Below are 24,967 nucleotides of genomic sequence, written 5' to 3' on the forward strand. Positions count from 1 at the left end.
TGGAGCACGGACGCGGCCGTTCAAAGCGAGGCCCAGCGTGGGTCGCGCACGGCGGTCCTTTCGAACCCGCCGTGGCTCGGATCCCCGCTGGTTCTCGCGGCACGCGAAACCCGGCACGCACCGAGGGCCCGCTTCGGCTAAAAGTCGACCTAACCTTTAACCTGTGTAACGTCGATGCTTCACCTGGACGCTTACACCCCGCAGCCCGTTCCTTGCTCACACATCCAGCCGTTTCCATGCTCCTCGTACCGTTCCTTACACACCCAGGTACACCCATTCCACTCACAGCCTTGGTCACACACCTGGCCACCGAACACCTTGGCACACATTCGTTGGTAGCACACCTCACCAACACACCTCTTCGCACCCCCTCCTCGGTCACCTCCTCTGTGACAATCACAGGTGTGCCCTCATTCGCACACCCAACCACGTGCCTCACCACCAACTCCAGCGTGCATTCCCACTCACGCTCTACCATTCCAGGTGTGCATCCTTCCATCCCAGGTGTACATCCTCGCTCACCTGTCACCACTAACTCACGCTCCATGTCACTCTCACTACTTTCACCTCCATTCCTGACAACGCACTCGCCCTTACTCTTGACAGCGCACTCTTTCCTCATGCACCTGTCCGTCACACACCTTTCTCGCGCACACTCTCCCGTTACACCCTCTGTAACACTCACCACAGGTGGACACTCTTCCTTACTTCTGACAGCGCACTCTTTCCTCATGCACCTGTCCGTCACACACCTTTCTCGCGCACACTCTTGCGCACACTCTCCCGTCACACCCTCTGTAACACTCACCACACCGCGCTTCCATGTGCTCCCTCGCACACACGCTACGACCGACTCATTCTCGCCAGCACCCTCACTACTCCTTGGCACGCACTTTTTCCTCACACACCCCAGAGTCGGACTTTCTTGCACACCTCCTTTTTCGCACACCAGACCTGTCGCACACTTCACCCACGGCCTCTCACGAACACCCGGGTCTATCTCGACCCCCAAGCTTATTAAATCCCCTGGCGCATCATACGCACGACCATATTGGTCACCACTTACACCGGGTCCTCTTCCTCTTCGCTTCTCCTCCATCACCTGCGAATCCCTCATCCGGTTAATGAGCACCTCATCACGATCCAAACACAGACTTTGGACCAATTCTTTTATCTCCTCTTTTATTTCTTTCTTATCCCCTCTCCGTCGCTTCTTAATTTCGCTCATCCCTTCTTCCACTTCTTCTAGTTTCTGCTTCACCTCTTTTATTCCCCGGTACGTCTCCTCCAGCTCGTCCTCTAAGGCTACCTTGACCGTTTCCAGGTGCGTCCTCACCTGCCGGTCCTTCGTCTCCATTACCTCTATCACCTCGTCCAACCTCGTTGTCAGTCCCTCACGTACCATCTGACATTCCCTCTTTGTCGCTATCAAGTCGTTTTTTATGTCGTTTTGTGTCGCTTTCAACCCTCCTAATACCGCAGTGTTCCTTTGAACCTGCTCCGTTAGTCCTTTTTGTCCCTCCGTCAGCTGTTCCACCTCCTGCGTCAGGACCTCTATGCCCCCTTGTAACTTTACAGTCCCCTTTCTCACCTCCTTCTCCATGTGCTCCTTACAGTGCCTCACCTCCTCGCGCACTCCTCCGACCTCCTCACTCACACCTCTTCTGATCTCCTCTCCCATCACTTGCATCTCCTGCCCAGATGCCACCCTCATCTGCTCCATTTCCTCCCTGTGAGCATCCAGTTTGGTTTCTACCCCCATTCTGACCCCCTCTATCTGCTGCTCCATTTGTTTAACTTCCCTTTCCGCTTGGTCCCTCATGTCCCTCAATTTGCCTTCCATACTGTTTTCTAACCCTATTAACCCATTTCTCACCTCTTTTATCCCGTTGTCTAACCCCTCAAAATTATTGTCTAACTTCCCAAATTTCTTGTCTAATCCCTTAAAATTATTGTCTAACCCCTCACTGGTACCCCTCGCTTCGTCCCTCATTACCCCCATTTCGTTTCCCATTACCCCCATTTTTGCTTCTAGCCTCTCCATAAGGGCCCCCATTTGCAGGAGGAAAAGGTTCGAATCCACCAGGGGCGCTGCCACGGTCGCTGGCGCGGTGATCAGCGAGGCGCCATTTTGCGCGCCCGCTTCTTCGTGCGTGACGGCGCTATTTTGCGAACCTGCCGCCCTCACTGCTTCGCTCTCCTCCTGTCCCTCATTTTGGTCCTGGATCGACCCTACCTCTCTCTCCTCTACCGGACCCCAGCTGTCTTGATCCGCCATAGCGCGACTTTCAAAATTCGGTTTTTTTATTATTTTTATTTTCGTAAAACAAATTCAAATTTCGGCCGTTATAATTTCGCGCGGGAAACGCGCTCCAAATCGATTCTAACTGTTACAAATTTGGGCCTAATAAATTTAGTCCCGGGTTCGAATCCCACTCCTCGACACCAATTGTTACTCTAATAGTACAATTGGTGTTCCAAAATTTGGGCTAAATAAATTTAGTCCCAGGTTCGAATCCAACTCCTGACAACCAATTGTTACAGACGTGGCTAAGTGGCTTGGATGTTATTCACCGAGCGGTTTTGGGATGACCACGTCTGCACAAGATTATACTCGATATTATACCCGAAGCCGAACGTTGACTAGTCGCGCGATGCTAGGTCAATGAAGGAACAGACACACGGCTGGGATTAAAATGACGACACCAGGGATACGGTTCTCAAGACCTCCGGAGGAGATTATATTCGTGCGGAAGGTCAGATTACAGGGACGAGAGGTACAACATAGAAAGACAAGCACTTAGACACAATCTTATATTATTCCCGGACAGACGACAGACAAACGGAACAACGGCTGACTCACACGGGGGTTGATGGCAGGAAAGCGGGTATCGATGGCTCAAGGTGCACTCTTGGCTCAAAGCAGGGTACACGGTTCGGTCCAGAGATGCGGGGAGGTCTCGTCGCAGCGCTCAGAGGTGACGTTCTTTCTCAGGCCTCTCCAAACTCAGGCGCATCTGTTTCAGCGCTCGCAGGTCCTTCTTTCTCCAGCTGGGGGCGCATCTGACGTCACGTCCGCTACGTGGCCGCGTATATCCGGCGGGGAGTGACACGCCCTCGGCTCGCTAGCGCCGCCCCAGATGGAATCGGTCCGCCCTTCTGATTGGGTGCGGGGGGTTACCAGGCTCCGCCCTTGAGGAGGAGCTGACAGCCAGCCCCTCCGTGGTAACCCCGTGGAGCGCGTGGTCAATGGCGCTAATCGAGCCGGTGTGAGGACGCATCCTCCCCCGCTCCGCCGCCATCTCCTCTGTTGTTGTTGTAATTGTTGGGGAAGAAGATGGAAGGAGGTATGGGAAAGGTCCTAAACTCACTACTGATGCCATATAATCACATTCTGGTGCAACGAAGAGTCATAATTAATGGAGACGAGGCCTTAACTGACATAGAATAAGAATAACTAGGAAGATGTCCGAAAGTTGTCTACGTGTGGTGCGGTGGACCTGGGCACGACATTTAATGGGGGAATAAGGGGAAGGTCGGCTCTACTGATTGTTATTTACATGCAATGGGACTAGGGAATGGGGGATTGGGGAAAGTTGGGGAGTATTGGAGAAAATAGGGGAATATTTACAAGCGGATATGGAGGCCAAATTCCATATTCGCAACAATATATATCCAGTCACGTGAAAAAGTAAGTACACCCCATGCAAAGTTTTGACTTTTTCAACATATTTCAACATACAGCTATTTGATCTTCATTTCAACAATATTGACAGATAAAGTTGATATAATCTATCTATAATTCCAGTAATCTCTGTGTGTATGTTTGTATGTTTGTATGTTTGTATGTTTGTATGTCTGTATGTCTGTGACCGCTGTTTCTCGACAACCACGGGTCCGATATACTTTAAACTTGCCAGGTATATTGCTGGGGACCCGAGGATGTGCCTTTTCAAGGTTTCATATTAATCGGAGAAGTAGTTACCGAGCTATGTCCAAAAAACGATTCAACCAATCAGAGAGCAGCGAGCTATCACGTGTGCCGAACGTGGCGAACAGACTCTGCCTCGGACGGCACATTTGAGAGCGTATTCATTTATTTCACGTTGGAAAACTATGTTGCCGTTAAACTATGTTTTAAAACTAATTAAAACTAATTTGCGATTCATTCGCTTTCCTGCGCGTTTGTGCACGCGATGGCGATTTCTTTACCAAACTCCGCAAGCCGTTCGCTTTGGACCAAACCATTTCATGTAAATAGAGGGGGGGGGGATTGTCACCGTACTCGCAAGCCGTTCGCTTTGGACCAAACCATTTCATGTAAATAGAGGGGGGGGATTGTCACCATACTCGCAAGCCGTTCGCTTTGGACCAAACCATTTCATGTAAATAGAGGGGGGGGGATATAATTTTAGATATATATATAGTACGGGCATGCCCTAGTATAACAAATATCATGAAACATTTACATTTTGTAGTCCATTGTATAATTTAAATAAACATAAATGCAAATTTCGCATGTGGAAAAAGTAAGTACACCCCTACATTTATCACTACTTCAAATACCTAAAATTAGAATCAGGTGCACCAGCTCAGGTGCAAATGATTAGAACATCGTTAGAGAGGATCTTGGAGGAACCTCTCTTATTTAAACCTCAGACATTTAGTTTGGTTTGTTCTTTGTTGTTGAAGTGTGCGGCGTCACCATGCCTAGATCACAAGAGCTCTCTGAGGCCTTCAGAAAGAAGGTCATAGATGCCTACGAGTCTGGGAAGGGATTTAAAAAGATCTCCAAACAATTTGAAATCAATCATTTGACTGTCCGGAAGATCATCTACAAGTGGAGAAGATTCCAAACAACTGCCAACTTGTTCAGGCCAGGCCGCCCCAGCAAGTTCAGCCCAAGAGCAGACCGCAAGATGCTGAAAGAAGTCTCGAAGAACCCCAGAATGTCATCACGGGACCTACAGGTAGCTCTTACCACTGTTGATGTCAAAGTGCACGAGTCTTCCATTATAAAGAGGCTGCACAAATTTAATCTACATGGGAGGTGTGCCAGGAGGAAACCTTTGCTGTCCAGAAAGAACATCAGGGCAAGACCAAAGTTTGCCAATGAACACCGAGGCAAAGACCAGCACTTCTGGAACAGAACAGACTTTTCACGTGACTGTATATACATGTGTATATATATATATAGATCATGTTCCAACCTTAAATTTAATATTTGTCTGCATGTTACAGTAAATTTTTGGGAGTGGAGGGGGAGGGGAGGGGAGGCAAAGGGGAGGGGAAGGGGGATGAAGGACAAAGTGCTGAATGGGTGTGGCCCTGAATGGGTTTCTCTCATCTCTTCCTGTTCAGGCTGGAGTTCCCCAAGGCAGTGTTCTAGGCCCTGTGCTTTTTCTGGTCTTCATTAATGATCTCTCTGACTCTCTTGAAAATCCTCTCTATCTCTTTGCTGATGACTCTACTCTCTGTCGCTCCATTCCTCATCCCTCAGATCGGCAGTCTGCAGCCTCCTCACTCTCTGCAGACCTGGACAAAATCACAGACTGGGCAAACAAGTGGAACATGTCTTTCAATCCTGACAAATCTCACACTCTTACGATGTCTCTCCGAAAAGACCGACTGGACAACCCTCCCATCCACTTTCTGAATAATCCTCTCCAAGAAGTTCTGTCACTCAAGCTTTTGGGTCTCACTATCTGCCATGATCTTTCTTGGGAAAACCACATTTCAAATCTGGCCTCCAAAGCCAGTCGCCGACTGGGCATCCTCCGTCGTGCGAAGTCCTTCCTTGGCACACCTGAGCTCCTCACCACATACAAGGCTTTCATACGCAGCTCAATGGAATACTGCTCTCCCCTCTGGGCTGGTGCTCCTGCCTCACACCTAGCTTGTCTTCACGCTGTTGAAACCAAAGCGTTCAGAATCATTGGAATCTCCCGCGATGAAGCTAACTCCAAGGGCCTTTCACTCACTCACCGCAGGCAGGTTGGTGGTCTTTCCGTCTTCTACCGACTCCTCTCTGGCCTTGCCCCCCCCAGCTCTCTCTGGGCTCTGCCTCCCAAATATTCCTACAGGTCGCACAAGATCTGCCTGCAACCCTCTTATGGTTAAACTGCCAAAATCAAGATTCTCTGCTCACCTTCACTCCTCTTTTCTCCCACCTCTGGAACAAACTCCCTCACTCTCTTCAATCCCACTCCACCCTCCAGGTCTTTAAAACAGCTGTTCACCACCATCTCTTATCTTCCCCCATCCAAAACCTTGATCTTTTCTACCCCTGCTAATTTCACCCCAAATCCACTTTTTTGAAATACCAACTTCTGTCCTGGAAGTCCTTGGTGTCCTTGTGTTTTATATTTCCCCCCCCCCCCTTTCCCACGCCTCCTCTCCCACCCCCCTTCCCACGCCTCCTCCCCCCAAGCCCTCTCCCTCCCACACGTCTCCCTGCCCTCAAATGTTATGTTTGTGTGCTTCCCCTTCTCTCCCCATCTTGTCTTCCGCTCCCTCTTTTTATATATCTTGTTTGTCTGGTTGATTTGTTTGTGAAATAAATGCTAGCTCTTTCACGAGCCTCGATTCAGTATAAAAAAAAAAGAAAAAAAGTGGAGGGTGAGGGGAGAGATATGCGGTATATCTATATTACAAAACAGGAGTGTCCGTCCGTCCATCTGTCCATCCCCAAACTACTCTCTCAGTTTTGGGGCTACCCCCGCCAAACCTCCTGTGGAACGTTTTGGGGTCCCAGTGGATGTTGTTAGGTAGGTAGGCGGTTTCAAAAATTGCTCAATAAAATTATGATTTTGAAATTGACTGGATACGAACCTGCCACAAATCCGAAAGTGAACAGATGACGGCAATGAGCTGGTTTGATAATATCTAAATACAACCGTAATTTAAAACAGTATTTTGTTGAAGTATCAATTTATAATTGGAATGACGTTTGGAATTGAGTGAATAAAATTATGATTTTGAATTCGTAATTGTATTCATCCAACCGTACGGAACTTCTTCACATCCAGATTTAAATATTGTTTATGTCATGAATGTTGGTAAAAGTTTATTTTTTATATTAATGCTATTTAATTTGTGATTGGAGTTATGCTGTTGGGTATGAAAATAGAGATATCGAGTTCAATTGAATGACGAAATGCCGTGATGGCTCTATGTTCTAAGCATGACATTGTCGGATCGCCATATGCAGATTCGCCTTTTACTGGGTATAGAACCATTCAAATGGGTACGTTTTTCGTGGAAGTCCTTCACGAACCTACTGTCCATGCTTGATGTTCGACTACAGGTGGCACAGGAATGTGGAATTTATTGGTTTCATCATTTAGCATTAACCGTTTCTGCATTGTCTGTTTACTTATGGCCTCCCACCCATGCATAACACGGGTACCTCGCTAGTGTATATATATATATATATGTCTTATGCACCTTGTTTTGAAAAGAGCGTCGGTTCTGGCGAAGCAGTTTCATTATCTGGGGTTAAAATCCTGGGTGGGTAGCACACTCAGTCAGTCGAGTACACTCCAACGCAGGATACTCAACCGAGAGTGCAGGAATTTCTAATTTATCCAGGACGCCGGGAGTAGCTTGCTCACGATTGGTGAAGTACACCGTCGGACCCCCAACATCCACCAGCTAATGCGAGCAGATGGGACACCCAGGCAAACATCCCTCGGATGGACGCCGCACAAATTGATGAACCCGCCCCATATACAAAACAGCCCCACATACCTGGTTGGTCTAGTTCGCACATACTTATTGTGCATTGTTTTATAGCCTCTAACAATACCGTTCTTTGTTTGTTCGTTACATATTCCTATCAAAATTGAACATGTGTTCCTCCTCACTTATCGTCTGCTATTTTACCTTCTTATATAACCTTTTTTTTTTTTTTTTAACATTTTTCTCATGCATCCTTTCCCCTTCCTTCCTTCAGTTTTATCTCCATATGGATGGTCGGGGTAGCTACGAGTTCAAGAGAATCACGTCGGAAACTGTCGAGTTTGGCTCATAATTCCACTTCTCAGGTGCCCATTTGGAGGGCCTGGTGTTTCTGGAGCGACACCCTTGTCTTGCTGTTCATTGGTTCATGCCTATTGGTATCAGTGAAACGTTAAATTATCGACAGATTTTTTTTGTGCAGTTATAAGATTGCAATCTGTAATTACCAAGCATTGGTCTCTTTGCTGACCACTGCCTTTATCCTTTACAATACAGTGCATAATACAAGGGCTCTGCAGTGCAGATGAAGTGATGCTGCACCACAGAGGGTCACGTGATGCAATGAGGTGTGATCATATTTAACGGAGCAAAAGCAGTACTTTTGGGATCACAAAATAAATATCGTCAGGCCCGGCAAGGCCGTCAGTCTGTCTGCTCCTCTATATAGTCAGGTTCACTATGTCAATAAATTATATTTCGTTCGAAATCATGGTAGATTAGCAAACCTATACATTTTTGGAAAGGTTATAGCATAAGGAAACTAAAAATCAATGTTTACATTTGGAGAGATCAGGATTTTCAAAATGGCCACTGTAAAATACATATTTTGTTCTATTTCTGCCTCTAATTACCCTAAAAACTTTTAAAAATATACTAAACCTATATTTTCAGGGACAAGGAATCCAATGAAAGTATCAAATTAGTGCTATGGGGAATGGTAAGACACGAATCAAAGGTTTTGAATTGCAAAATACTGTCTTTATATTCGCGATAAGTTGCATAATCGAATACATGTTATCATTTTGTACAGGCAGTTAATAACATCAAAATGTGTCACAATAATTCATATCACCAAACATACACAGGCAGTCAGCAAAATCATATATACACATGCAGTCAGTATAATTTCACATCTACACAGGCAGTCAATGACAAAATATACACAGGCAGTCAATGGCATCAAACATACACGATTACAGAATATGCCATTTAGAGTTCGTCATCACTGTGTATATTTTGTCATTCCGACAAATACAGAATATGGATATTACTGAATATGGATACGTCATCACTGTGTGTCGTATCCGACAATATAGTCCGCATCGTTTTCACAGTCCGTTCCACACAAGCAAAGGTCGGTCAAATTGATTGGCAAATCGAATTGGTCGAATGGTCGATCGAATCGAATTCGATGAATCGAATCGAATCGATCGAATTGGTCGATCGAAGCGATTGGTCGGATGGTCGAATGGAATTGGTCGAATTGGTCGAATCGAATTGGTCGGAATTGGCAAATGTAAACATTGATTTTCAGATTTTCCATGTGATAACGTTTCCAAAAATGTATAGGTTTGCTAATCTACCATTATTTTGAACGAAAAAACATAGTGAACCTGACTAATACGTGCTACTCTCTAAATCATTCTCAATTTGCACTTTTGTGATTGCACTGATTATGCTTTGATGGAATGGAAAGCAATAGAGACGTCGCAAGTACTTCATGTTCTCAAATCACTACATTTGTAATGTTATTAGAATATCTCACTTTACATGTGCACCTGAGTACAAGCCTACTTTCCCATGGGCTTTTACCAAGTTGGATGAATTAACGTGAATCCATGTTGGCACGCATGTCAGGATGGAGTACACACATGGGTAACCCTCTCGACACGACATTAACCAGGTCCATGGCTGTTGCGCATACCCACACTGGTAAATGGTCATCGCCACATATCAGCGCGATGTTGAAAAGATGTTCGCACAACGGTAAATGGTACATTTCCTTCACGGTTGCCATGTTTTGCAATGTACTTTTTGGGGAGATTGAGGGTTGGGGTGAGCTGAATTCATCCTCCACTTCTCACAGGGTACTTTTCACTTCTTATAGGATTCAGTTAGCACAAACCTTTATCTCCTGCATCATATCTCCTAAGTTCCATATCAAATATGAAAAAGAAAACCTCTTTAGATATATCATTTGAATAGCGATATTTCAGTTACCGAACCCAAAATCATTCTGACCAGGAAACTTAGTTTTTAAGGACATCATAGAGGACACAAACAACAGGCACAAATAACTAATGTAAGTAAGGTGGTGTAAAAGACTGCGCTTCAACGGCTGTAAATTTCCGAAAAGTTTTTTTCCCTCCAGTCTTTAAAACCTTTATTTTATTTAAATTGAGTTATATACTTGAACACTGTAGAACACAGGTCCCCCACCTCCTCCCCCCATCTTGGCACTTTCAAAAACCTTCCGTTTAGCAGTATTTGTTTCTTCTTAATTTCTCCCCTCCTCACCCCACCAAAATATGTACATAATAAATAGATAGCCCATAACATAGTTGTATTTCTGCAGACATAATTTGGATACCTTTCAATAGAAACGTTCTTGTCATGAAGGCACTTATTTGCTTGTTGTCTTGGAATACTGTGGATTTGGCTTTTTAACAGGTAAAACCTTAAAAAGCTATTTACCTTTTTTAACGGGTAGAAACGACACTTCTACAAAAGATTGTTGATCAAGGTTACCTGGACTCGTGGCTTTTAGATTTCTCTCTCTCTCAAGATACAATGGGCACAGGAATTGCTCCACAAAATAGATTGTGTGCTTGAACGTATATTGTAGCTGTCAGCTGTAGACATGTTCTTAAGTGATGTGATTCGATGCTCGTACTATAGGCATTTGGGTGAGTTTTCTTCGAAACCTGCAACTTTCATGTTACCCATTTCATTTGGGGGGGCATTTGAACCATGAACTCTACAGAGGCACTTTGCGTTTACATTGTTTGCCCAGGCATGTTCGAAGGTTGGAATGGAAAGGAAGTTCTCCTTCATTTGGGGAATGCACCTCACCTGAACAAGGACATTACAGGGAAATGCAGTGCCTTCAGTAAGTATTCACACCCCTTGACTTTTTTCACATCTTGTGTTACAGCCTGAAATTAAAATGGGTTAAATTGAGATTTGGTTTTGTCACTGATCTACACATAATACCCCATAATGTCAAAGTGGGATTTCTTTTTTTAGAATTTTTTTACAAATGAATTAAAAAGGAAAGACATAAATATCTAATTTGCATAAGTAGTCAACCCCCTGAGTCAATTCTTTGGAAAAGCGCCGTTGGCAGCGATTACAGCTTTCAGTCTTCTTGGGTATGTCTGTATCAGCTTTGCACATCTAGATTTGGGGAGTTTTTCTCATTCTTCCTTACATATTTGGTCAAGTTCTGTCAAGTTGGATGGGGAAAATCGTTGAACAACAATCTTCAAGTCTCTCCACAGTTTCTCAATGGGATTAAAGTCTGGGATTTGGCTTGGCCAATCAAGGACTTTCATGCTCTTATTCTGAAGCCATTCCGGTGTTGCTTTGGCTGTATGCTTGGGGTCATTGTCCTGTTGGAACATAAATCATCGCCACAGTCTAAGGTCTCTTGCAATCTGAAGCAGGTTCTCCTCAAGGATCTGCCTGTATTTGTCTCCATCCATTGATCCCTCTATCCTTACAAGTCTCACTGTCCATGCTGCTGAAAAGCATCCCCATAGCATGATGCTGCTGACCATGCTTCACGGTAGGGATGGTGTTAGATGGGTGATGAGCTGTGCTGTTTCCACCAGACGTTGCACTTTGCATTCAGGCCAAAGAGTTCAATTTTCATCTCATCAGACCACGGAATATTTTGCCTTGTGCTCTCGGTCTTTCTCGTGCCTTTTTGCAAACTCCAGGCATGCCGTCATGTGCCTTTTTCTCAGGAGTGGCTTCCGTCTGGCCACTCTCCCATAAAGCTTCGATTTGTGAAGTAGAGTTTCTGCTCTGCCATGCACTGTCAACTGTGGGACCTTGTATAGAAAGGTGTGTTTCTTTCTAAATCATGTCAAATCATTTGAATTGGCCACAGGTGGACTCCAATCAAGTTGTAGAGACATCTGAAGAATAAAAACCACCGTTTAGAGGCCATTTTTCCCCGCAAAGCAGGGGTTGGCCTTTTCGGGGACCGTGGTAGTTGTTGTTTTTTGGTCCCCTTTTTGAAGCAATGTTTTACGGCCGGATGCCCTTCCTGACGCCAACCCTTTTTGCCGCCTTCAACAACAAACAGGGAATTACCAGTGAACTGGTACTCAATTAGCCGACCTCGGAAGGATGACAGGCTGAGTCAACCCCCCTGGCATTAATTCGGCGATCGACCGAGATTCGAACCCAGGATCCTAGGATCCTAAGCCGGCACCCTAGCCGCTAGCCCAACTCCAGGGAGCCAGGGACCAGGGACTGCCCAACCACAGACATCTGAAGAATGAGCATACGAAACTGGATTCACCTGAACTCAATATTGGAGTGTCTTAGCAAAGGGGTTGAATACTTATTGACTCAAGACGTTTTAGCTTTTAATTTTAAAATAATTTGTCAAAACTTTCTAAAAAAAAGAAATCTACTTTGACATTATTAGGTATTATTTATAGATCAGTAACAAAAAAAAATCTCAATTTTATCCATTTTAAATTCAGGCATCAAGGGGTGTGAATACTTTCTGAAAGCACTGTATCTCACTGTTGTGCAATTTGTAAAGTCGATTGTCTGGTACCTTTTATGTAATAACTCATTAACGTTTGCCGTTGCCATAGAAATGCTACATCACTGCATTGCATTTGTCGTGGGGGTACAAATCGACATTATCAACCGAGCCCTCGCTCAGGCCGTGGGGGTGTTTTTGGTGTCACTGGAAATGTGTTTTTTTTTGAACACGGATTTCCTACGGATTATGAAGTTTAAATTCGTATTTTATCCCTTGTGTATATATATTTGCCAGAAATGATTCAAATGCATATCTTGTGGCTTTTCAGCATGTGCATTGCCTGCAATGTTGCACTCTATCTGCATGCACAACATACTCTGCTTTCACCTTAATGATGACCTTTAGTTCTTTTATTTCTATTGTACTTTTTCAATTCATTAAATGGAATACCCAATTACAGACTGATGGAGAAGCTATTTGTGCCTGAGTTATTCAGCTTTTATAACCTGCATATCTCTATGTAATGGAGGGAGAGTGTGTTGTGTTGTACGTCTCATCTACTACTCTGAGAGGATTGGGCCTAGGAAGCTGAAACTTGCAGGCACCCTGAAGATGTGCATGTGCAAGTTTCGTTTGATTCCATCAAGTTTCACCCATCTTGCAATTTTCTTCCTTCAGGGTGCAATTTGAATTATCCGAGCTATATAACTAAAATGCATTATACAGACTTGGCATTTAATATGGAATATTTTTTTTGTGGGGGTGAACTTACTTTTCAAGATGTCTTAGAACCAAAAGTTCATTGGAATTATGTTGAAATTATTCTAGATTTTGTTAATGTGACCTTTAAAAGAAACAAAAACCACATTTGACATTTCGAAACAAATAAATTGATCCTTGAAAGTGATATCGAACTCAATTCATGGACAGTAGTGTTAAACTTCTGTACGTTTTCCAGAAGTATCTCTTTATTTTGCACATTAGCCAAATTTTTTTTATAACAAAAACAAAAGTTAAATTACGACTGGGATTACGGACAGTAAAATTACAGTTCAGTACTTCGTGTAACCCCCATGAGCATTCAGGAGAGCACGTACACGTTGGGGCATGCTGTTCACGAGATTTGCCAAGGTTTGGACAGGAATCGCTTGCCATGCAGTGACAATAGTCTGCTGCAATTCACGCACAGAGGTCGGCTGCTGGTCCAAGTGGTCGATTTGACGCGTTAATTCTGCCCACAAGTTCTCTATCGGATTCATATCCGGGGACATGGCAGGCCACTCCATATGCTCTACACCACGGTCAGCAAGAAAGTGTTGGATCATGCGAGCACGATGAGGCCATGCATTGTCATCTTGGAAGACAAAGTTTCCTTGAAAGGCTGCACGAGCAAATGGAAGCAATGTTTCTTCCAGAATGGCCCTGTGCTTGAACTGGTTCAGGTTTCCATTCAGAACAACCAGGTCAGTTTTGCCCCCTGCATGAAAAGCAGCCCAAACGGTCACCCCACCACCTCCAGCTTGGACTCTTGGCACTATACAATCTTTGTTGTAGGCTTCATGCACTTGTCTGCACACTCGGACGCGACCATCTTGACGATAGACCAGAAATGTAGACTCGTCACTGAAGATCACGTGATTCCAGTGTCCTGGCTGCCATTGACGGTGCTCTCTGGCCCACTGCAATCGGTGCTGGCGGTGTTGTCTGGTCAGGCGTGGCTTTCTCAGGGGACGCCTGGCACCTTCCTGCCAGCCCTTCCTGCCAGCCCATGCATTTCGTTTCAGGATCTTTGACACCTGACCTTGAGTGATGCCATACTGCCGAGCAATAGCACGCTGTTTCATGCCGTAATTTCGTAAAGCCACCACTCCATGACAAACAGCATTGTCGAGTTGACGGACCATCTCCAGAGGAAGCGGCAATAACTTTTGGAGACGTCCAGCAGTTGTTTTCCACTAATACAGAACGCAACAACCCTTGTATACCCGACTGTGAAGCCAATCATCAAATGCACCTGTCCGTACATTTTGCCACGCCACCTGTGATATAATCCTGTTGTTGACTTCTTGCTGCGACAGACAATCAGTGACATGGTTCTTTTAACAAATAAATCACCAAAGTGTAAAAGAAACTCACTCGATTGATATACTGAGTTAAGAAAGTAAACCCAAGTCAAGAAAAAAATATATATTCCATATTAAATGCCAAGTCTGTATATTCACATAAGCAGTGCACATGTTTTTACTCTATATATAACCTGGGTTATTATTTTTTTCGGGAGCGATCGAAGCAGCGGTCTGTTGCCTATACACCGCTAAAATAAAGGGATGTGTCAGAAGAACGTGTTGTACTCTTGGAACATGATCGCCCGTAGGGCAGATACTCGGCGAGTAACCATAAGCCTGAATTGTAAGTTGCGGCTATTGATCCATGTAGCTTAGCTTAAGTGTTGGGCCAGCCAATTAAAGCTGCAGAAGATGTCAGTCTGATATCTTACATCTCCCATGAACACAAAAACCAGTAGTTCTTGAGGGTTAGGGCAGGAATTTGTAATTTGATCATGGTGCTCGCTTACCCTTCACAAAGGACACCGTCGGATCTTTAACGCCCACCAGCTAATGCTGGCAGATGGGACACCTGGCTTAACGCCCATTCGAGGGACGCCACACACACTGATGAATCGCCCGGCCTGTGAAACACCAGGATGACAGTTTATAGCTGGATCGGGATTCAAACCCTGGCTAGACAGCTTAGACGCGAATGTGCGTACCTCTCGGCCTTCCTGCCAGCCCATGGAGGAACCATGTAGCTAAGGATGCATGTTCACCAGAAACATGGGGATCCTGGACCAGGGTTTCCGCACTTCCCGTCTCACAAGGCTCGTAAAGTTACCAGACATGGTCGGACTGTTTCAAGCTTACTATTCAAGTCTTGACTTTCACAGTGGGGCAGTGTGAAATGTATTGTTGTGGGCCACATCAGTCAATGAAGAAGAATCACTTAAAAATCTTGCATCTGGATCTTCACCAAAATTCAATGAATTGATCCACGTCTCACACCCAACCTGTGCACCAAGTTTTGTCCGAATCCATCCATAGGTGTTTGAGATATCCTGCTCACAAACAGACGTGGGTGAAAACATAAGCTACGCCCACTTTAGGTGGCAGAGGTAAAAACATCTCTGCTTGTTTTGGCTCTATATTCTTTTTCTTATCATTGCTTTTTGTATCTATGGTCAAGGCTCATGAAAGGGGAAACCACCAGCAGATTAGAATTGAGAGCCCACTGTGTGAGCACTCGGTGATCAAACTAAACGATGGCTGAAGTCGATACACCCAACTTCACAATCGAAGCACGCAAAGCCAACTCTGTCACCAACAAAAGGTTTAATTTCTGGATATTTGAAAGACGGAGGCATGTCGCCCATACATCTTTACAAATTCTGTACAACTCTGCAATCCATGACGCATAAACCGGGGCAGAAGTGGTGGATCGGTGAAGACAAAGCAATTTTAACTTTTCTCAAGAACGATGGCAATGAGTAAAGAGTTAAAGCAAAGCAGCAGGGTTTTTGCTGAAAACTATTAGGTATGGGTAGTGGGATGAGGTGGACACCTATGCTGCAGATCGAGTGACCTCGATTCGTTGTTGTCTCATTCTCAGTCGTTTCTCACGCTCAAATTCTTTCATCCGCAACACCTCACTGTGGGGTGGGTGACGGTGGAGAAGTGAGATGCACATATGAAATGGTAAGAATGGAAACAATGGCGTAAATAGTCGGAATGGAAAGGTGCGACGAAGGACAGGGCAGGGTTCGTATTGATCACGGTGCGACACGACACGTACTCGTCAAATCCGCACTTCTGCCAGGCATGTTTTTCTTCGTTGCAGGCCCAGTAGTTGGGGAAGTTTTCACGACGGCAGCGCAACAGGCGGATGTACTCATGCGCGCAATAGTCACGGCAGGCCAACGGGATGACGGCCTCCTGCATTTGCTCGGCCGTTACGAAAGACTCTGTCACACCAGAAATAAATAGCAATAAATAGCAAATACAAACCCATTTCTCGTTATGGTGCCAGAGCGGACTTGACCTCCACATGGATCTGACCAAGAGGATGCATTTGCCACAAATCATGTGGTCCACGAACAGATCTGAAGAGGTAAACAGAGTCAGGATGGTCATGTAGTCAAAGGCATTGCTTTCCGGTCATAATCTGCCTGGGGGCACGGGGTTTGTACCCCATTTCTGACAATTTTATTTTTACACAAATATTTCCCCAAAATTCAGTACATTGAATAATGAATGAATGAATGATCGTTTTAAGGCCATTTTCCCCGCTAGAGCGGGGGTTAGCATTGCGGGCCCCATGACAATCATGGTTCCCTGTTTGAGGCAATGTTTTTATGGCCGGATGCCCTTCCTGACGCCAACCCTTGGTCACGCTCTTACGATGCGCAGGGATACGGTGCACCTATTCTAAACCGGGGTACACACCGGGATCATTCATCCCAGCAAGCTGGTACTCAATTTGCCGACCTCGGAAGGATGACAGGCTGAGTCAACCCCCCTGGGGTTAATTCAGCGATCGACCGGGATTCGAACCCAGGATCCTAGGATCCCAAGCCGGCACCCTAACCGCTAAGCCACCACCAGGCTCAAAAATTCAGTGCATTGGATGAGTCAAAAGTATTAAAATGCTTGTATTAGGGGCTGACAGGATAGCTTAGTGGTACGCACACTGGCCTCCCAGCTGTCTGGCCTGGGTTTGAATCCTGACCCAGCTATAAACTGTTATCCTGGAGTTTCACAGTCAAGGTGATTCATCAATGGGTGTGCCGTTCCTCCAATGGACATTTAACTGGGGATCCCACCTGCCGGCATTAGTTGGTAGACATTAAAGATGTACCGGCGTCCTTCACGAAGAGTAGGTGAACTATCTCCAGACGGCACTGGAATTCCAAATTCCTGCCCTAATTAGCAGGGGGCACTGCATCAGCAGCACAGCCGAACCCGAAGCCAATGATGTATACTTATATAACATGTCTATCGGTTTCATGTTTTTCACCCAACATTGTGCTATTGTCATAATATTGTTGGATTGCATATTGCACCGACACCAGTGGTGACTCCAGACATGCAGGGTGTGGGGCTGTCGGTGACATGGAGGGTGTGGGGCTGTGGGTGACATGGAGGGTGTGGGGCTGTGGGTGACATGGAGGGTGTGGGGCTGTCGGTGACATGGAGGGTGTGGGGCTGTGGGTGACATGGAGGGTGTGGGGCTGTGGGTGACATGGAGGGTGTGGGGCTGTGGGTGACATGGAGGGTGTGGGGCTGTGGGTGACATGGAGGGTGTGGGGCTGTGGGTGACATGGAGGGTGTGGGGCTGTGGGTGACATGGAGGGTGTGGGGCTGTGGGTGACATGGAGGGTGTGGGGCTGTGGGTGACATGGAGGGTGTGGGGGCTGTGGGTGACATGGAGGGTGTGGGGCTGTGGGTGACATGGAGGGACATGGAGAGTACTCAACACACTGGTGTGTTGTTCTATAGGGGTGGGAGATATTGATGAAATGTTGGATGACGTGTTGTCAGGTTGTGGGTCGGGGGCATTGGTGGTGGTGCATGCGGCGGGTAGGAGTAGGGGGGGTGAGGGGGGGTTGTAATGATGTGTGGAGGATCTGAGTTTTTGAATTTTGAAGAGGATGGTACGAGTTTTTTGGGAAACATTTGAAGGATTTGGGAATGCAGATTTCTGTAGTAGAGCAACGGATGTTAACCAGTGGTTGTGCCTGTGGGGGTGGTGCGGGGAAGAGGGGTTTGGGTTTGTGAATACGTGGGGGATCCCTGCATGGTCATACTCGTGAATGGACATAGTTGAGCTGGTGCCTGTTGTGAGGGAAGATGGAAATGTGAAGAATTCAAAAAGACATGCGACAGCGGAAGAACGCCGATTATGGGGATTTACCCACGGGTTGAACGACCCACTTCTATCCCTGCAATTCAGCTCGCAGAACAGCACAAATAAAATGATGAGGTAGAAGCATTAAAGCAATAATGTTACTAACTTCGTTCCTGTCTGTCCGGAAAGCCAAAGGTGGGCGTAAACGTTGCTTCCCTGAGCGGATCGGCCTGGGAAGTGCTGTTCCCCATCACCTCAGACACTTCGCTCGAGCGCAAGGACAACAGTCACGGATTCACATCCGATAAGCAAACCGGAAACGCTCTTGTACAAGAGTTGTGGAAAAATTTGAAACAATTACCACTTGAATCATCATCACTACACATATTTCAAAATGTATGTTATTTCTGGAGCTATAAATCAGCCAAAATAAAGTACTTCTGTGGTAACAGTGAAAAAATATATATAGCAAATACACCGCCTAAATATCTACACCATCGCAGTGTTATGCACAAAAGACGTACGTTCACAAAGTCGACCTTCGTCAGCAAACAAAAAGTACAGCATGAATTATGTTTTTCGCAGATAAAATTGGCTCATTGTATTTTAATCCAGTCCGTTTGCTCCTTTTATTACCGGACTCTGCAATGGCACAGACAAGCGATGGATTAGATCGTTCGTTCTGACCGTGAGAGGTCGGCAGTTCGAATCCCGATAGTAATCCCACCAAGTCAAACTAAAGATTATAAAATGGTGGCCTTGATTACTTGCTGCTTCTTTGGTTGACGCTCAGTATTTAAAAAGGATTGAGCATTGACAAAGCCCGTGTTGGTTTAATGATTAAGTTGAGTCTGATTCGACATGTCAGGGTCCTGAGTTGGAGCCCCTGTCTCGCCGTTGAATTAACACCAGGAGGGTTGACTCAGGCTCTCATCCTTCTGAGGTCGGCGACATGAGTACCAGTGTACGCCTTCAGCTTCAGGCAATGATGCTACCTGCAGTCCTGTGCTGCATACTAAGGAAGAAGAAGAACATTGACAACAACCACAATGAAGGCTTGATAAGACTCCTGTGTTGAAGCTCCTTATAACTTGTATTATTATTTACTAGCAGGGACCTGGAGAACATCCGCGTAAAATGGACCTTCAAGTCCTGAATTGTCTAAGGACCCCCATGATGTCATTGATACCTGTCTGTCTGTCTGTGATTCTGATCTGTGAATGAATGAATTCCCAATGAATGAATGAATGTGAATGTGAATTCTGTGATTCTGTGATGTCTTTGCTTCGCATAGGCCATAGCAGAAGCACAAACATGGTGGCCGTATGATTTTTCAGGTTGAAATTGTGGGTGGAGTCAGGCGAACTGTTCAACCAATGGGTGGAACAGAATGTCACCCACATACAGATGGACGGCCGTATTATTATATAGACTAGAAACACCCGCAAATAGACTTTGTGCCATGGCTAATAATCCCCCCCAGGCATGTTTGCAGCAGGGGTCAGTAAACCACATACACCGTCGCACGTGTAAAGGGGAGAATTGTAAGCCATTCCCCTCCCTCCAAGTGGGGATTTTTTGTGCCCATGACCTGACCCTGGGTACTACCAACACACATGCAATTAATTTTATGATGCTCTTTTAGAGGAACACAAACAACACAGATTAACGCTGTTTATTTATTACATCATAAAGGTGCTGGTAGTGGCTGGACATAAATACACTTCTACTAATGATTTTAAGATGTTAAGGCAGCAAACTTAAACGTTAATCCAACACTCGGCTTGATTTTGGTTAAGATAGACTTTAAAATTTTTTTAAAAGTGATTCTTCAACATTGATATATGTGGCCAAAAACGATATTTATCACGATATTTCAAACACAGACACATAGACAGACAAACATATATAATTAATTGTACACCGCAACTTTCCTATGCCATCTCCAGGCATTGCAAATCGTCATTGCCGGGCACCGAAGGGGGCTCGGCAGTGACGCACGCTGAAAGGGAGTACTCAGTTTTCACTCCGGTTTCTTGTTTTCTTGGTTGTCCGGACGATATCTCAGCTATCCTTTGAGCTAGGAAGCTGAAATTTCGGCACAGTAGTGAGCAAGTCCTTTGTCTAAAACGGTATTTTTTGTTTTTTTATGAATTACTTATTTTTTTATCGATTAATTAACAACTTATTTATTTCCTTTCTCCTCTGGGCAATATCTCAGGCACCTTTTGAGCTAGGAAGCTAATATTTTGACATGACAGTGACCAAGTGATTTGGCTACAAAGGATATTTTTGATTTATTGATTATTTCACGAGCCTCGATTCAGTATACAAAAAAACCAAAAAAAAAACAATTAATTATTTATTGATTAAATAATTATTTAATTCTGAGACTAATGACCCATTTAATTAATTTTCCAAATGTTACAGCTTCAGATGATGCACTGGTGGCTTAGGTATGCTATTAGCCAATCGATTAAGAAAATATTTTACGATCATTATTTATTGATTTTAATTATGCAATTAATCAATCAATTAGTGTACACCTCTCCCTCCAAATACAGACTCTATGTGCTGCGCTGTCCGATATTTATTTATTTGGCATCGGGGCGGTGTACTTTGAATGTACCTTCACTTGTTGAAAGTATCGATTCCTCACCCCTGGTATTGACCAACTAATTCACGACTAATCAATAAACGTTTCAATGCTGGAACTAATCCGAGGCACTTCATCCATCACTCCTGTATAGGGATTGTTAAAGCTGGATTTAAATATAAACATGAAATCTCCCTTTGTATGTTTGCTTTCGGGAGTCCAACAGGATGGGGCAGACGTATTGAGCTGTCTTGTCTGGGTTTGATTTCAAACACAATCACAAACTGTAATTTGATTGGTGCTTTGAGGGTATCCAATGAGACTCGTGGGTTATCTCTTGGATGAACAAAAACACTACTTGTATTCGTCGGTAGAAGTTAAGAACCCATGATGCCTACTTCGTGAAGAGTAGGCGAGTTATCGCCAGCATCTTGAACAAATTACAAATTCCTGCTCAAATCATTTTGGTTGAACATCAGGCCCGGCCAGCCAGTTCGTGAAAGACTTCGGTCAAAAACGATCCCTCGCCACCCACAAGAAATACGCAGGGGGTCCGATCCAATAAAATGAGGAGCATCCGATCCAGCACGGCGTGTCATTTTTTACTTTGACCATGTGGATACCTTTTATATGACTATAGTAACAAATTAAGCAGATACACCATTGAAATTTTTTGGTAAAGTCCAGAAACGTAAATCCAAGATGGCCGCATTCGATTTATCAGAAAATCGCCATTTTGTTCCTATATCTGTAGATAAGACACATAAAACCATCAGATAAAGTTCTAACAAAACATTTATTCTACACTGACGGAACTCCTCGAAGAACAACTGAACTCCAAGAAGTTCAGTCATTCAAACTCCTGGGTCTCACGATCAGCCATGATCTTTCTTGGGCAACCCGCATTTAAAAGATGGCTTCCAAAGGCAGCTGCCAACTGGGCATCCTCCGTGGTACAAAGTTCTTCCTTGGCACACCTGAACTCTTATCCACCTAGAAGGCCTTCATCCGCAGCTTAATGGACTCTTCCCTTTGGACTGGCTCTCCTGCTTCACACCTTGCTCCACTTAATGCTGTGGAAACCAAGGCCTTCAATATCATTGGAATCTCCCGTGATGAAGCTGAGTCCATGGGCCTATCACTTTCCAATCGCCGACAGGTCGCTGGTCTCTCTGTCTTCTACCACCTCCTCCCTGGTCTTGCATCCTCTGTGTCTTCCCATAGCCCTCATTCTCCCACACACCTCCGATTTCCCCAAGTCTCCAAGGACAACCCGAAAACATAATGCTTCCGGGCACCTTCGGGGGCAGAGGCATAAAAACCTGTCGTTGCTCGTGAGGAATCAGGATGAATATTTTACCCTTTATAAACTTGTGGATAAAATGTCTTTGGATTTGAAGAAAGTATTTGTCTGCATTCCAAAGTATAAAATCTGGAGTCCAATTTCTCTCAGAGTCCCTCAATGAAGTGGATTTAGTCAAGAGAGGGACTCATACAGGTGGTGTTTAAAATGTTCTACCAACGAGGTACTCACAACAATCCAAGAAAGACAAATTTTAAAATGATTTTTTATTTGCAATTATCCATGTACCTTTAGAACGTTTCGTGATTGTGTCTGAACGGGGTAAACGGACAGAGAAGGGACAGAGCTAGGAGAGGGGGGTTAAGGATTTGGGGTTAGGCGGGGGTTAAGGACTTGGGGTTGGGAGGGGGTTAAGGACTTGGGGTTAGGAGGGGGCTTGAAGATTGGGGTTTGGGTCCTCAACCTCTCCCTCTAAACCTGAAGGCTTCAATCCCAGTCCTGCCCTCCACACTCTAAGCTTTCAACCCCCCCTCCCCCCCATCCTGAACTCCAAAAACCTGTCCTCTCCCCTCCCTCATAAAAGCAAAAGCGCAAATCTACCATATAAAACACAATGTGTGTGTGTGTGTGTGTGTGTGTGTGTGTGTGTGTGTGTGTGTGTTTGTGTGTCTGTCCCCATTCAAAAGGCTAAGTTTTAAAGGCTTTGAGTAGTGCTTTAGGAGGGATTTGAGTAGAGGGGGGGGGGGGGGGGGGAGAGGGGGTTTAATGGGCAATCTTTGAACATGACTGTGTGTTAACAGGTTAAAAGACCTAAAAGATTCTGAGGACCCAGAAGATCCAATGGCTCCCAAACACCAAAACACCCTGAAACCCAAAACACCCTGAAGACTGTTGAAGACCCAAAAGACCCAAAATACCATGAGGACCCAGAGACCCAAAAGACTGAAAAGACCCTGAAGACCCAACAGACCCAAAATATCCCAAAGACCCAATGGACCCCAACCACCCAAAATGCCCTGAAGACCCAAAATACCCCAAGGATCCAAAAGACCCAAACAATCCCGAGGACCCAAATGACCCAAAATACCCCAAGGACTCTGAAGACCCAAAATACTCCAAAGACACAAAAGACCCTGAAGACCCAATGGGCCCCAAACACCCAAAATACACTGAATATCCCGAAGACAGTTAAAGACCCAAAAGAGCAAGAAGGCCCAAAATACCTCAAAGACCCAAAAACCCCAAAAGGCCCCCAAGACCCTTACATACCCAAAAGACCATGAAGACTCAAAAGGCCCCAAGACCCTTAAAGACCACGAAGACTCTAAAGACTCCGATGACCCTTAAAGACCCAGAAAACCCATAAACACCCAAAGGCCCAAAATATCCCAAAGACCCTTAAATACCATGGAAGACCCAAAATATCCCAAAGACCCTTAAATACCCTGGAAGACCCAAAATACCCCGAAGACCCTTAAAGACTGTTAAACACTCAAAATACCCCACAGACCCAAAACACCTCCAATACCCTGAAGACCTCAAGGACCCAAATGACCCAGAGGACTTAAAAGACTGAAAAGACACTGAAAACCCAAAATACCCCAAAGGCACCAAGACCCTTCAAGATCCAAAAGACCACAAAAACCCAAAAGACCCCGAAGACCCAAAATTCCCTAAAGACCCATAAAGACCCCGAATACCCAAAAGACCCCAAGATCCTTAAAGACCCAAAAGACCACAAAGACCTAAAAGACCCGGATGACCCAAAAGACTCTGAAGACTGTTAAAGACCAAAAAGACCATGAAGACACAAAATATTCCAAAGACCTAAAATACCCCAAAGACCTTTAAATACCCTGAAGACCTTTAAATACCCCGAAGACCGAAAAGACCTCGAAGACCCAAAGGACCCAAAGAACCTCAAAGGCCGAAAAGAGCCCGAAGACCCAAAATATCCCGGTTACTGAAAGGATCGAAAAGACCCAGAAGACCGAAAAGACCCCAAGACCCAAAATATCCAAAAGACCCTTAAAGATCAAGAAGACCCAAATAAACCCCAAAGAACAAAAATATCTAAGAGACCCAGAAGACCAAAAAGACCCCGAAGACCCAAAATACCCCATAGACCGCTAAAGACCCAAACAATCCAAAAGACCGAAAATACTCCAGAGCCCCTTAGAGACACTGAGGGCCCAGTGGACCCCAAATTACCCCTAAGACACAAAATACACCGAAGACCCTTAAATACCCCAAAGATCCAGATTGAGGACCCACAATAGTCAAATGACTCCAAAGACCTACAGGACCCAAAAGACCCAAAAGACACAGATGAACCAGAAGACAAAAAAGACGCTGAAGACCCAAAATACCCCGAGGACCCAAATGACCCAGAGGACACAAAAGACCCCAAGGACTCCGGAGACCCTAAAGAAGAGTAATTATGCCTCTTACATTGGAATTGTAGACGGTGGCTTGCAAAATAAGCCTCAAGGTCGGTGGACAGAAGCGGTATTTTTAAAATCACAATAACTACAAGGCACAGGGAGGTGAAATTTGCTGCACGTGATGTGCAAAGCGCGCAGAGTAAAACGAATGTTCATTTACGTCTGTAGGATGTCTAGCAAATAAAGATGATAGAAGCACACCTGACACTAGGCCCAGACTTCAGCAAGGTCACGTGGCTGTACCGTCAACAACTGTTGCA

General features: G+C 45.1%; 2 protein-coding genes across 4 annotated transcripts in view; one reads left to right on the top strand and one right to left on the bottom strand.

The window, feature by feature from the left end:
• The window catches only part of ABCD3 (ATP binding cassette subfamily D member 3), a 73,915-nt gene extending 65,564 nt beyond the window's left edge, over positions 1-8,351 (top strand). The window contains exons 23-24 of one of the 3 annotated variants that reach the window (XM_068110474.2): positions 7,955-8,045; positions 8,236-8,319. In XM_068110474.2, coding sequence (XP_067966575.2) covers positions 7,955-8,032 — 78 coding nt within the window. In that variant the 3' untranslated portion in view covers positions 8,033-8,045; positions 8,236-8,319. Of the gene's footprint in view, positions 1-7,954 lie in introns of all 3 variants that reach the window. The other 2 variants (XM_068110464.2, XM_068110492.2) reach the window with 2 other exon arrangements.
• A 7,484-nt stretch (positions 8,352-15,835) lies between these two features.
• On the bottom strand, positions 15,836-18,690 carry NDUFB7 (NADH:ubiquinone oxidoreductase subunit B7). The gene is made up of 3 exons (XM_068110502.2): positions 18,531-18,690; positions 16,313-16,481; positions 15,836-16,169 (listed from the first exon to the last, which is right to left on the bottom strand). Exons 1-3 carry the CDS (start codon positions 18,613-18,615, stop codon positions 16,082-16,084), a joined length of 342 nt encoding a protein of 113 aa, XP_067966603.1. The 5' UTR covers positions 18,616-18,690; the 3' UTR covers positions 15,836-16,081.
• Between the last annotated feature and the right edge of the window lie 6,277 nt (positions 18,691-24,967).

The sequence above is a fragment of the Myxine glutinosa genome, chromosome 1 (assembly GCF_964187855.1).
Source record: "Myxine glutinosa chromosome 1, kmMyxGlut1.1, whole genome shotgun sequence".
Lineage (NCBI taxonomy): Eukaryota > Metazoa > Chordata > Myxini > Myxiniformes > Myxinidae > Myxine > Myxine glutinosa.